At 47.2% G+C, this 14,337-nt stretch overlaps 1 protein-coding gene across 2 annotated transcripts in view; it reads left to right on the forward strand.

The window, feature by feature from the left end:
- The window catches only part of cyp2r1 (cytochrome P450, family 2, subfamily R, polypeptide 1), a 51,863-nt gene that overhangs the window by 19,059 nt on the left and 18,467 nt on the right, over positions 1-14,337 (forward strand). The window contains exon 2 of one of the 2 annotated variants that reach the window (XM_072466424.1): positions 3,699-3,840. The exons of the other annotated variant lie outside the window; for it this stretch is intronic. Coding sequence (XP_072322525.1) covers positions 3,699-3,840 — 142 coding nt within the window. The remainder of the gene's footprint in view (positions 1-3,698; positions 3,841-14,337) is intronic. 2 annotated transcript variants of the gene reach the window in all.

Raw genomic sequence — 14,337 nt, forward strand, 5'->3', positions numbered from 1 at the left:
AGGGGTAGATCTTGCTTCACAAGTCTTATTGAATTCTTTGAGGAGGTGACCACGCATGTGGATGAAGGTAAAACAGTGGATGTAGTGTACATGGATTTTAGTAAAGCATTTCATAAGGTTCCCCATGGTAGGCTTATGCAGAAAGTAAGGAGGCATGGGATAGTGGGAAATTTGGCCAGTTGGATAATGAACTGGCTAACCGATAGAAGTCAGAGAGTGGTGGTGGATGGCAAATATTCAGCCTGGATCCCAGTTACCAGTGGCGTACTGCAGGGATCAGTTCTGGGTCCTCTGCTGTTTGTGATTTTCATTAATGACTTGAATGAGGGAGTTGAAGGTGGGTCAGTAAATTTGCAGACGATACGAAGATTGGTGGAGTTGGTGGATAGTGCGGAGGGCTGTTGTCGGCTGCAAAGAGACATAGATAAGATGCAGAGCTGGGCTGAGAAGTGGCAGATGGAGTTTAACCCTGAAAAGTGTGAGATTGTCCATTTTGGAAGGACAAACATGAATGCGGAATACAGGGTTAACGGTAGGGTTCTTGTCAATGTGGAGGAGCAGAGAGATCTTGAGGTCTATGTTCATAGATCTTTAAAAGTTGCCACTCAAGTGGATAGAGAGAGTAGACAGTCAGAGACCTTTTTTCCCTGGGTGGAACAAACCATTACAAGGGGACATAAATTTAAGGTGAAGGGTGGAAGATATAGGAGGGATGTCAGAGGAAGGTTCTTTACCCGGTGTGGGGGCATGGAATGCACTGCCTGTGGAAGTAGTTGAACCAGAAACATTAGGGACCTTCAAGCGGCTATTGGATAGGTACATGGATTACGGTAGAATGATGGGGTGTAGATTAATTTGTCTTAATTGATTAATCTAGGACAAAAGTTCGGCACAACATTGTGGGCCGAAGGGCCTGTTCTGTTCTGTATTTTCTATGTTCTATGTTCACATGTCCTTTATCTTCCAGACTTGTCTTCGGGTGTCAGCCTTGAGCTGTTAGAATTTTTTTTAAATTTAGAGTATCCAATTCATTTTTTACAATTAAGGGGCAATTTAGCATGTTCAATCCACCTACCCTTTGGGTTGTGGGGCGAAACCCACGTAAACACAGGGAGAATGTGCAAACTGCACATGGACAGTGACCCAGAGCCGGGATCGAACCTGGAACCTGGACACAGGAGCCTGGAAAGGAGTTTGTTTGATTCCACTGTTCAGAAATTGAGTTGTATATGTAACAATTTCCGGTTTGGTTCGTGTGCTGCACGCGGAATTCCTCTCTGAAGTTGGACTGCTTTCGGGCTAAGACATTGATCTTCCTCTGGAACCTTTGGGCCTTGTGATGTTCATCACTGATCAAACACGTCTATCAGTCAACTGCATGGATCGATTGATACAGACACCGCTTAGCTCTTTGACCCAAATTAGTTTTATTCTTTCATGAGATGATATGGGTGTTGCTGGCAAGGCCAGCATTTGTTGGCTCTGACCGGAGTAGCTTGCTAGGTCATTTCAGAGTTAACTTAAGAGTCAACCAAATTGCTGCCAATGGCAGATTTCCCGTAACAGCCTCCCCGAACAGGTGCCGGAATGTGGCGACTAGGGGCTTTTCACAGTAACTTCATTTGAAGCCTACTTGTGACAATAAGCGATTTTCATTTCATTCATTTCATTTCATTTCATTCCCTGAAAGATGTTAGTGAACCAGATGGGTTTTTACAATAATCAATGATAATTGTCATGGCCACCATTACTGAGGCAAACGTTCAAATCTAGATTTATTGACTGAATTTAAATTCTTCCAGCTGCCTTGGTGGGATTTGAACCCATGGCCCCGCAGCAATAGCCTGGGCGCCTGGATTACTCGTCCATGGCATAACCCCTATTGCCACCATGCTGGAAATATTCAGCATCCAGCAGCATCTGTGGAGGGAGAAACAGATTAACGTTTCAGGTCATTGGTCTTTCATCAGAACTTGGCAAAGTTGGGAAGATGATGGAATTTGTGCAAATGAAAGGGTGGAGGGTGGAAAAAACAAAACGGAAGGTCTATGGAGAACAGGAGAAATTAAATGACGAAAGATTCTATTGACAGGCAGAGAGATCTGGGCGTACAGGTCCACAGATCATTGAAAGTGGTAACACAGGTGGATAAGGTAGTCAAGAAGGCATACGCAATGCTTGCCTTCATTGGTCTGGGCATTGAGTATAAAAATTGGCAAGTTATGCTACAGCTGTACAGAACCTTACTTAGGATACACTTGGAATATTGCGTCCAATTCGCGTCGTCACACTACTAGAAGGAAATGAAAATGAAAATTGCTTATTGTCACGAGTAGGCTTCAATGAAGTTACTGTGAAAAGCCCCTAGTCACCACATTCTGGCGCCTGTTCGGGGAGACTGTTACAGGAATTGAACCGTGCTGCTGGCCTGCCTTGGTCTGCTTTAAAAGACAGCGATTTAGCCAAGTGTGCTAAACCAGCCCCTTGTGGAAAAGTCAATTGCTAAAGGACATAGGTTTAAAGTGCAAGGGGGAAAGTTTAGGGAAGATGTGTGAGTTAAAGTTTTTTTTCGCAGAGGGTGGTGGGTGCCAGGAACTCGCTGCCGGAGGAGGTGGTGGAAGCAGATGCTACAGTGACGTTTAAAAGGCATCTTGACAAATACATGAATGGGATGGGACTAGAGGGACACGGACCCCGGAAGTGCAGACGTTTTTAGTTTAGACGGGCATTATGATCAGTACTGACTTGGAGGGCCGAAGGGCCCGTTCCTGTACTGTACTGCTCTTTGTTCTTTGAAGTGGCAATGAGAAAGGTGCAGAAACTTAGAAGATGTGTGAATGGCAAGATCCTCAATAACTGCTACCGAAAGCAAAGAGAAAGTAGGAAATAAGAAAGAGGAGAGAGAAAATCAAACCAGCAAATAAAAATGAAACAAAATGGTGGCAGCAGTCACAAGCTAAAACCATTGAACTCAATGTTAAGTCTGGAAGGCTGAAAAGGGGCCATTTGAAAGATGAGTTGCTGCTCCTTGAACTTCTGGAGAGCTTCATTGGAACACTGCAGCAGCCAAAGAGAGATAGGTCAGAATAGGAGTGTGATGCAGAACTAAATTGACAGATGGCTGGAAGTTCGAAGTCACACTTGCAGACTAAACAGATTTCTTCTGCATTTGATCTCCCCCAGTGTAGAGGAGACCACATCATGAGCAATGAATTCAGTGCTGTTGCTTTCTTGAGGATAAATCCTAATGAAGCATCAGGATTTGTTGCTGAAGTTAAAAGAAGCTTGCACCTGACCTGGGTACCCACAATGGCAGAATGATCATTCCCCAGTTTTCACATCCCTTGCCTTGATGGGTATAAAATATCTCACATCATAAGCACAGACATTTCGTGAGATTTAAAACTTCCATAGATTGGAAGTAACCATATATTATTGACCTAAGGTTATGTGAGGAGTACTAAACTTCTGACTGCTGAGCAAAATTACAAAAATATTTGGTGGCCAGCTTGTGAATTAATCCTAGTACCATAACTAGCTTATAGTTACTAAGCAGATAGTGACTGTGACTGTCCATTGAAAAGGAAATTCAGACATTTCAAATTACACACAGTTATTTCATATATATTGTGTTTTATGGTGAAATTCTTTACTGGTATCTCAATTTCATTGTTAAATATCACTTTCTTGTTTAACAGATTTACAGCCTTGATCTTGGTGGTATATCAACTGTTATCGTTAATGGGTATGATGCAATCAAAGAATGCCTTGTTCGCCAGAGTGATATTTTTGCAGATAGGCCATCTCTACCTCTCTTCAAAAAGCTGACAAACATGGGAGGTAACCCAATGTGATAAATACCATTCACCATAAAGTTATAGTTGGGTATACCTTTCGTAGGCCATTTTCTTTTCTTGTGGCTTTGAAATCTAACAGTAAAGAGAGTCTGTTCATTGGAGTAACACAATTAAAGCATTTAGGAATGCACCGTGTCGCAAATACCATAAAGTTATAGTTGGGTATATCTTTTATAGGCCATTTTCATAGATCATAAGTCATCTGTTTTAGAATATAACTTTTAGTTTGAGGATTTACTGTTTTAACTATAGAAAATGGGGCCATCGAATTGACAAATTGATATACATTTTTAAAACCCTGATGTAAATACAATTCAAACAAACTTGGATTTATTACACTTAAAAGATGGCCTGTGTTTGTCTTGCAAGGGCAGAATGAAATAGCTCCAACAATGAAAGATCCATCTCTAAGCTTGTAATGGAGCAAGGGAGTCAGGAGAGATGGCAGTTACACCTATTAGCAATGTAAATTATTTATATGGGTTACAGAATCAAAGAGTTATGTTGAAGGTAAAATAATTTGCTTGCATTTCTGTTTGAATCATACCAAAGCATGCCACTTCGCCATGGATATGGGATGTGGAGGGGGTGGGGTAGAATAGAAGGTTATTTTCTTCAATTTATCTGTGTGTATACTAACAGAAGTAAGAAGTTCGATTTGGAAAAAGCAGCTGCAAGATTTGCTTCAGCTTACAGCTAGTGGAAGAAATCTACAGTGGTCCTCGCTGAGCCTTTTAGCATAAATCAGTTAGCTTGAATAGTGAGCTTGGAAAGAGCTGTACAGATGCTGTAGGAGCCGACTGGGAAAAACAGATTACGTATGTCCAAAGCTGAAGAGCCCATGGTCGTATGGTCTTTAAAGAAAATTGGAAGGTTGTACATTGAGATATAGCTGGAGTAAAGGAGAATGAAAGTCAATTCTGGAGGACTGTCCCAGGAGAAATGAAGGAACCTTCAGGATTTCGTAAGATAAGTGAAGGGGAATTTAAAAAATAGAACGGCATGAGTATTTCTTAAATGTTTTTATTGAGTTTCTTGTGGTATACAAAACAAGGATAAGTGTGGACAAAGAGTAGGAGACAGAGGAAAAAGAAAAATATTTACACATTAGTTGGTTTCAATTATCTACATACATACATGGTCGTTCTTTCTCTTGCATTATTTACAGTGGTGGTTGTGATTTCCTATTTTTCGTTCCCCATTGTTTTTCTTGGTTCCGGTCGTTTCCCCTCTCCGCCCCCCCTCCCCCACTCCTTTTGGTCATTTTGTCTTGCCTTCATTTCTCATCTGTGCTTGTGCCCTGTTCCTGTTATGTTGGTGTGATACTGCGTCTCATGCTTCTTTTGTTGGGCATGGTTGGGTTCCATGTCTCCCTGCCCCCCCCCCCCCACTCCCCTTCCCCCCCCCATTCCTTGCTGTGTCGTGGCTGCCCCCTCTTGTTCTTTAGCTTCTTAGTTGTCCTAAAAACAGGTCTTTGAACAACTGAGTGAATGGCTCCCATGTTTTGTGAAAGACCTCCTCCAACCCTCAGATAGCGAATTAAATTTTTTCCATTTGGAGAAATTCCGATAGTCTGGCCAGTCAGTCTGCAGCTGTTGGTGGTGCTGCTGACCGCCAGCCGAGCAGGATTCTCCGGCGGGCGATTAGGGAGGCACAGGCAAGGGTGTCGGCCCTCCTCCCCATGAAGAGCTCTGGCTTTTCTGATACCCCGAAGACTATCACTCTTGGCCAAGGCTCCACCCTCATCCCCACCACCTTCGACATTGCCTCCAAGAAGGCTGTCCAAAACCCAACAGGTCTGGACGTGGTTGGCCAAGCCTCCTTGGCACCATTCGCATTTGTCCTCCACCTCCAGGAAGAACCTGCTCATTCAGGTTCTGGTGAAGTGGGCTCTGTGTACCACTTTTAGCTGCATTAGCTTAGCCTTGCGCAAGTGGATGTTGAGTTTGCCCTGTGCAGTGTTTTGCTCCAGAATCCCTGCCCTATTTCAAATCCCAAGTCCTCCTCCCACTTCTCCCTCATCTCGTCCAGTTGGATATTGGCCCTCTTAGTAGTCTCCTGTACACGTCACCACAGTTCCCTTCTCCTAGGACGTCCGTGTCCAACAGGTCCTCTCGCAGTGATTGTCGTGGTTGTCGTGGATATGTCCTTGTTTCCCTTCATAAGAAGTTTTTGAGTTGTAGGTACCTAGGTTTGTCCCCCCTCAGCTGGAATCTTTCTGTTGTTCCTCTTATGGCAGCACGGCAGCATTGTGGTTAGCACAATTGCTTCACAGCTCCAGGGTCCCAGGTTCGATTCCTGGCTTGGGTCACTGTCTGTGCAGAGTCTGCATGTTCGCCCCGTGTGTGAGTGGGTTTCCTCCGGGTGCTCCGGTTTCCTCCCACAGTCCAAAGATGTGCAGGTTAGGTGGATTGGCCATGATAAATTGCCCTTAGTGTCCAAAATTGCCCTTAGTGTTGGGTGGGGTTCCTGGGTTATGGGGATAGGGTGGAAGTGTGGACCTTGGGTAGGGTGCTCTTTCCAAGAGCCGGTGCAGACTCGATGGGCCGAATGGCCTTCTTCTGCGCTGTAAATTCTATGATTCTATGAGTGTTAAGTTTGTGGTGCTTGTTTTGTTTAATTTTTTTTAATACATAATAAAGTTTGGTTTTGTTTAAAAATTTGAAATCTTGTGGTGTCGTTCTGTTGGTTTTTGGATTTCTTCTTTAAGCATCAATGGTCCCTAACAGGGTCGTAATCAGAGCTTTTTTAAGAAAAAAAACAATGTGAGAAGATGCTTTTGTTATTTGCAGTCTTAGTACTTAAAAGTCAAGTCCAGCAATGAGTTGATTGCTGGCAAAAAAAACAAATGAATGAACAGCAGAAAATCCATTTACCATTTATCTTTTGAAAAATTATAATCAATTTGCATTTTTCTGGTGGCACGATGGTGCAGTGGTTAGCACTGCTGCCTACACCGCTAAGGTCCCAGTTTCGATCCCGGCCCCGTTTGCACATTCTCCCCATGTCTGCATGGGTCCCACCCCCACAGCCTAGAGATGTGCAGGATGGGTGGATTGGTCACACTAAATTGCCCCTTAAGTGGGAAAGAATTGGGCACTCTAAATTTATGAAGAAGAAAGAAAATTGCATTTTTAAAAATAATTTATTGTCAGTATCGCAAGTATGGCTGAAACCACAAACCTTTATATGTTCTTTTGTTTCCTCTTGCATTTACCTGCACTGACATGGGTGTGTTAGGGAATTCAGCGACATAGAAATTGCAGATAAAAAGCTCATATTTTGCCACAACAGAATACATTGATCATTAACATTTCAACACACGTTTGTGCCTGCAAAGATTTTGAAATAATATGATGAATGAGTGTGTTGCTTAAATATCATTTATTCAGTCTGCGACTGGAAATATCTTTTAGGAAATGGTCCTTTGTAAGCATATACGGAGAGGAAAACCTATATTAAATACAGAGTAAGTGAAAATTCTTTGCTTTTAGTCCCCTCTGCTGGTGCATCCTCAGAACTGCCATGTGTTTCACCATTTGCAGTGATTATGGTGATTCCTTCTGTAGAGGATGATTGTATTGATTAAAATTTGTTCTTATTTCTAATTATACATATTGAACAATCCTGGATAATTATTTTTGTGCTGTAATGGGGTTTCTACTGTAAGGATAAAACTGTCAGCACAGTTTGTGGCCTTCTTCTATTATCTTGACTGGGAGAGAAGCAAAACTTTACAAATGGTATCATTTCTAATCATTAAACAATTCAAAAAACTATAATCACCATCAACTATGTAAAGCTACAGCAACATCATCCTGTGGAAGATATGGAAATGAGCAACCAATGATTTAGGATGAACTGGCAAGGAGCTATCCAGTATGTTGGTAAACCATTTGCAACTTACTATCTGCTGTATAAACAGAAAATGGTGGAAATATGTGCGGTTGTGTCAGTGGAGAGGGATGCCGATTAAATGTCCCGTAACCTTCTGACTCTCCAGCGTCGGATTCTCCTCAATGTATCCCTCGCCGAAGTTCCCACATAAGGGTTTACCCGGCAATTGTCCAGAAGGGCGAACGCAGTTGTCCAGGGAATCATCTGACAAAGCGATTTAAAGCGTTAACAGTTTTACCTTAAAGAGTTAGAAGGAAAAGAAGCATTTAGAACTTCAGTATAACTATGTAAACGTCCAGCACAGGACAGGTACTGTTACTCATGTTTCTGATGAGCTTCATTGGAACAGTTTGGGAGAGCAAGGACAAAAGTCAGGTGGGAGTGGGAGTGGGCAGAGAATTAAAATGGCAGCCAATCTGAAGCTCAAATTTACACCTGCGCAATGAACAGAGGTGTTCAGCAGTGCAATCATTCAACCTGCTTTTAATCTCTGCAACGTACAGGACACTGTATTGTGAGTAGTGAACACAATATTCCAAGTTGAAAGAACAACTCTCTTTCGCCTGGACAAAGCGTTTGCTACCCTAGACGGTGGGAAGGTAGGAGGTGAAAGGGCATGTGCTGTATCTCCTGTGCTTGCATGGTAAGGTACTATGGGAAAGGGAGGTGGTGTTGGAGGTGACAGTAGGCTGGACAAGAGTGTCACAGAACCTTGGAATGCTGAAAAGGGAGGGAATGATGCATTTGCAGAAATAGCGAAGGATGATCTGTTGTGAAGCTGTTGGGGTAGATTGTGAGGGTAAAAGGGTCGCTATTGTAATTCTAGAAGGGGTGCAGGCAGCGTGCGGGAAATGGGATGGACATAGTGGAGGGTCCTGTCAACCGTGGTGGAGGAGAATCCTCAGACGAAAGAGAAAGCACTCATATGGAAAGTGGCATCAACAGAACAGATCAACACAAGTGCTGGAAAAATGGAATAGAATCCTTACAGGAAGGAGGGTAAGATGAACTATAGTCAAGGTAGCTGTGGGGGTCAGTAGGATTAACTGTTAGATGTTGGATGACAGCCTATCAACAAAAATGGAGGGGGAAGGTGGCGTGCAGGGTGGGGGGGGGGGGAAACAGGACTGAAGAATTACAAATATTAACACCCTTCTTTAAAACTGATAAAAGGATAAAGGTAGCAATTACAGGTCAGGCAGTTCAATATTGGTGGGTGGAAAACTGTTAGAGACAATAATCTGAGACAAAGTTAACAGAGTCTATATGAGGACTATATTATTCTCTAAGTCTGAATAAAGATTGTAGACTTCCAGTTAACACAAATACTTTATTCAATGGGTTTGTTCTGTTTCCAGAGCTTAACCAGATATAATACAGTCAAGAGGTATGACCAGTGAAGCTAAGGTAAGCTGCCTATGCTGAGCTGTCTCTGCTGCTCCCTAGCCCTGTGCTTCTGAAAGAGGTGGATCCTGCCTTGGGCTGGACACTTTATACCCATCTCTGATGCCCTCTAGTGGCTGTTACATTTGTCTGCAGTCCCTGGTGTATGTGCAGATGTATGGACAGATGTACAGATCACTACAAGGACCACTTGCCTTGCTTGACAATAATCTAGACCTAGGTGTGCCTAGGCACTGTAATAACCTGCACCCGCACATGGGTGGGTCGATTGCTTTCCCCGTGTGGCTCGAGGAGTATGAGCTCCCCCGCAACTACATGGCTGGTAAGCATGTTGTATGAAAGGTCAGCCAGCCAGGAACCCACCGACGCTGGTCCGTCGATTCTCCGGAGACCAGAGAATTGGCGCTGCCGCAGTCGGCACGGCGTCGGTCAGGGGTCAGTCTGCGCGGCCCCCCGGCGATTCTCCGAGCACGTTGGACCGAGTGGCCGCCAAGATAGGCCGAGTCCCACCGGCACCGTTCACAAGTGGTCCTATCCGGCTGGACCTCAGCGTTTATCCTGCGGGGGGGGGGGGGGGGGGGGGGGGGCGCGGCCCTGGGGGGGGGGCGGCATCCGACCCCAGTGCGGAGGGGGGGGGCCTCCACCGTGGCCTGGCCCGCGATCGGGGCCTACCAATCGGCGGGCCGGCTTCTCCTGGTGGGGGCCTATTTTACTCCACGCCAGGCCCCTGTAGCTCTCCGCCATGTTGAGTCGGGGCCGGCGCGGAGAAGGCAACGAGCACGCATGCGCTAGTTCGCGCATGTGCAGACCCGCGGCACCTGTTTGACACCAGTATTGGCAGCTGGAGCTGCGTGAGTCGCTCCATTGCCGTGCTGGCCCCCTGTGAAGCGCAGGATCACTGATCCTGGGGGCCTGTTGACAGCGCTTACGACGGCGTCAACACTTAGCCTCAGGATCAGAGAATCCCGCCCCCGGCCTCCATGATAAGTACAGCCGAAGCATTGGCAAATTCAGTAAGGTTTCAAAACACTGTGCCAAAAACACATCTCCAATGTGTCATCATGCAAAGAGACTGCGCATTCAAACCAAAATTATTCCCAAGAATTCAAATCCTGCAAAACATTGTGGTTGAAATGTCCGAATGGACTGAGCTGCTTTTTATTGATTCTCAAGCCGGGTCCACACCAGTTGAACCTCATTTGGTGGGTGCTGTAGTAATGGAGCGCCCAGCAGAAACAAAACCACGGGAATCCCCATCCAACTGAAAACTTGAGGAATGCCAAGTGGAATTGTATGTCGACTCCCAAGAGGATGGATTGTTTGTTGGGGAAGAAACAGGGACAGAAACGATACTGGAATTTCCTGTCAGCCCGGGTGGCCGAACCTCCAGCCCCTGGCAGGCTGCCAGGCTTCATCTGCTGGCTCTCTGGCCTGGCCTCTGCTCTCTCGCTGCCCGGTCCGGTTGCTGCCCAGCTCTCTCACTCTTAGCCCTGGCGTCAGGGACTGGTCGAGTCGCCCCGCTGGCAGCTCCTCCCCAAGAACCACAATGCCGCCGTCTGCCTGGCCTTTGCACCACCCGGTAGTAGAATCTGACTGTGGCTGTCAAATGGCAGAATTCTCGGACAAGTTCCCAAAAGTGAAAATTCCCCTTGCTTTTCAAACAGTGGAATCTCTGGGTGAAAGCCAGCAGGTGACATCCCCCATCACCTGTAAAGCCGGGGGTAGTTAACCCCCAGTAGATGGAACTGCAGATCGACACCTCAGAGAAATTATCACATCTTGACACAAAACTGGAAGGTCTTTATCAAAGGTAAACGGTAGAATGCCCCATTGAAGCTTTCCCTGCAGAGTCCCAAATAGGAGAATTCACGGAATTGGAACACAGCATGGACAATGCTGTTGCTTTGTAGACGATAACAACTGGACCTTGTTTTGAATGAAAACTAACTGATTTCCAAGTTGATATTCCAGAGCGCAATTGGTTGCTGCCCAGCCCACTCACTCCCCAACCTGGCCTCTAGTCGCCCATTCCCCGAAAACAGCACCACTGGTGCCTGCCTTGCTCCGGCACATCCCGCCTGCTTATACCTTTCGCTTGGATGGCCGAACCTCGAGCCCTGAGGTCAGTGTGTGCTCCTGGCTGGCTGCCTGGCTGCAGCTGCTGGCTATCTGGCCTGGCCTCTGCTCTCTCGCTGCCCTGTCCGGTTGCTGCCCAGCCCTGGCTTCAGACACTGGTCGAGTGACCCCCCCAGGAACCACAATGCCGGCGCTTGCCTGGCCTTTGCATCTCCCCTCTCGGCTCTTGTTCGAGTGGCCACGTAAGGTCCTGGTTGGCTGCTGGCTTTATCTGGCCTGGCTTCTGTCCTTTGGTTGGTTGCCCCATCTGCCCACCTTAACATTGGCCTGGAGGTCAAGAAACACCTTGCTGCACCCCTCAATGGCCATTGGCCAGCCCCACCTCACTGAAAACTTTGCAGACTTGAACCCTGAAGTTAGGTTCGTGACGTCATTTTTGCCTCAGGCTGCCCACCGGGTCGAATGTCAGGAATCTGGCTGCAGCTTCACTCAATGAAGGTCCAGAAACCTCGCACCAATTCAGGAGATCCGTCTGAAGTGCTCTAAGTCTCCTCAATCTCTCAACACCTGACAAACTGTTTTCCAGCTCTAAAGTGGAGTCCATCAATCAGAGCCCATGTTCTGTATTGCCTGCTGATAGGCTCATTTGGGTCTATCAGCAAATTCAGAGCTACAGGCTTTGATTGGTGCTCCCACACCACCATCACCTCTCAGTATGGCCCCCCCCCCCCCCCATTGGCCAGGGCCTCGCACTGATGTGCTGTGTGTTTCATTGTAAGTGCACCTCTGCATATGATTCTGGACTTTATAAATAGAGGAAGTTATGATGAACCTTTATAGAACCCTGATGCTGCCTTAACTGAACTGGATCATTGTGTCCAATTCCAGGTGAAGTGTTGGGTGCTCTGAGATACAGACGAACCAACACGGTTGCGATTGGTACAACGCAGTTTTATTCCTTTAAACTATTTATATAACAAACTTGGTACTCAGCACGTGGTGACTGTGTGAGTGTCTGGCTTTGAGGTCCTTGCCCTGTGCCGTCTCCTGATGGACTGCCCAGGAAGTGTCGTGTTTCTTGTTTTATACTGTGTATGCTCTTCTCTGTGATTGGCTGTTGTGTTATGTGTGCTAATTGGTCCGTTGCTCTGTCTATCATTATGTCTGTGTGTACGTGCTGTGATGTTCACTTGAATATCGTGACATCCCCCCTTTTTTACAAGATTATGTGCCTACGTGGTTATAAATAGAAATGTGTACTGAGTGCAGCTAAATGTGTGTGTGTAATATTTACAGCATGTACATGGGGCTTAAGTATATACAAGGGGCAATGTTGAGTGTGACATACTAACGAGGTTGTACCAGAACAACAACAAAAAAACGTGGAAATGTGGAACGATAAAACAAATGCCTGTAACGAGAAGAACATAGACATGTTAAAACAGTGGTTGCATGAGTTCAACGTGTAAACAGTCTCTTAAGTCCAGTCTAGTCGGTGGGCGACGAATTCGGGTTGACCGCCTCAAGGGTGGGTCGGGAACCACCAGCTGAGGTGCGGGCCTGGCCACGGGTGGCGACGGAAGGGGCATGGTAGCAGGCAGCTCCACGAAGTTGCTATCAGGAACCACAGGAGGACACGGCATCAGTGTAAGGTCTCGTTGCGAGCGTGGAAGTAGGTGAAGCGCCCGGCGATTGCGCCTACGCACGGATCCATCAGGCATGCAAGGGACCAGGAACGAGTGGGGAGCCACGCGTCGGAGAACTTCAGCAGGTGCTGACCAGCCACCTTCTGGTAGGTGGATGCGGACGTCGTCTCCAGGGGCCAGGGCGGGAAGATCAGTTGGCCGCGTGTCATATGACCTCTTCTGGCGACCGCGCTGCAGTTGCATCCTATGCAGTACCGGAGCATGGTCTATTGTTGGTGCCAGGATGGAAGGCACAGTTGTCCTGAGGGCGCGACCCATCAGCAGCTGTGCTGGTGAGAGACCAGTGGCTAGTGGGGCCGAGCAATAGGCCAGCAGGGCGAGGCAGAAGTCTGACCCGGCAGCAGCAGCCTTGCAGAGGAGCCGCTTGGCAATGTGAACGCCCTTCTCCGCCTTTCCATTGGACTGGGGGTGCAGAGGGCTAGACGTCACGTGTGTGAAGCCATACGAGGCAGCAAACAATGACCATTCCTGGCTGGCGAATAAGGGCCCATTGTCCGACATGACAGTCATCGGAATGTCGTGGCGAGCAAAGGTGTCTTTGCAGGCCCTGATGACAGCAGACGATGTCAAATCGGGCAGGTATATGACTTCTGGGCAGTTGGAGAAGTAGTCAACTATGATGACATAGTCCCTGCCGAGCGCGTGAAATAGGTCCACACCCACCTTCGCCCAGGGGGATGTCACCAGCCCATGAGGCAGAAGCGTTTCAGGAGGTTGTGCCGGCTGAAACCTTTGGCAGGTTGTACAGTTGAGCACCATGTTGGCAATATCGTCACTGATGCCCGGCCAGTATACCACCTCTCGGGCCCTCCGTCTGCACTTCTCGACCCCCAAGTGGCCTTTGTGTAGTTGGTCGAGAACCAGCTTGCGCATGCTGTGCAGCATCACAATCCGGTCCAGCTTGAGAAGGACGCCATCAATGACGGCCAGGTCATCTTGGACATTGTAGAACTGCGGGCACCGCTCTTTGAGCCACCTTCCCGTCATGTGGCGCATCACTCGCTGCAGAAGGGGGTCGGCCGCAGTCTCTCGGCGAATACGGGCCAGACTGGAGTCGTCAGCTGGCAGATCTGCCGATGTGAAAGCCACCTGTGCCTCGACCTGACATACGAACCCCTCCACATCTGGCGGCGTGCTCACTGCTCTGGATAGGGCATCCGCAACAATGAGTTCCTTCCCTGGGGTGAAGACCAGTTGAAAGTCGTACCTCCTGAGTTTAAGTAGGATGCGCTGGAGGCGAGGGGTCATCTCGTTCAGGTCCTTGTTTATTATGCTGACCAGGGGGCGGTGGTCAGTTTCGACAGTGAACCGGGGAAGACCATATACATAATCATGGAACTTGTCTAAACCGGTTAGCAAGCCCAGGCACTCCTTTTCGATCTGCGCGTAGCGCTGCT

Source organism: Scyliorhinus torazame, chromosome 10 (assembly GCF_047496885.1).
Source record: "Scyliorhinus torazame isolate Kashiwa2021f chromosome 10, sScyTor2.1, whole genome shotgun sequence".
NCBI classification, from domain to species: domain Eukaryota; kingdom Metazoa; phylum Chordata; class Chondrichthyes; order Carcharhiniformes; family Scyliorhinidae; genus Scyliorhinus; species Scyliorhinus torazame.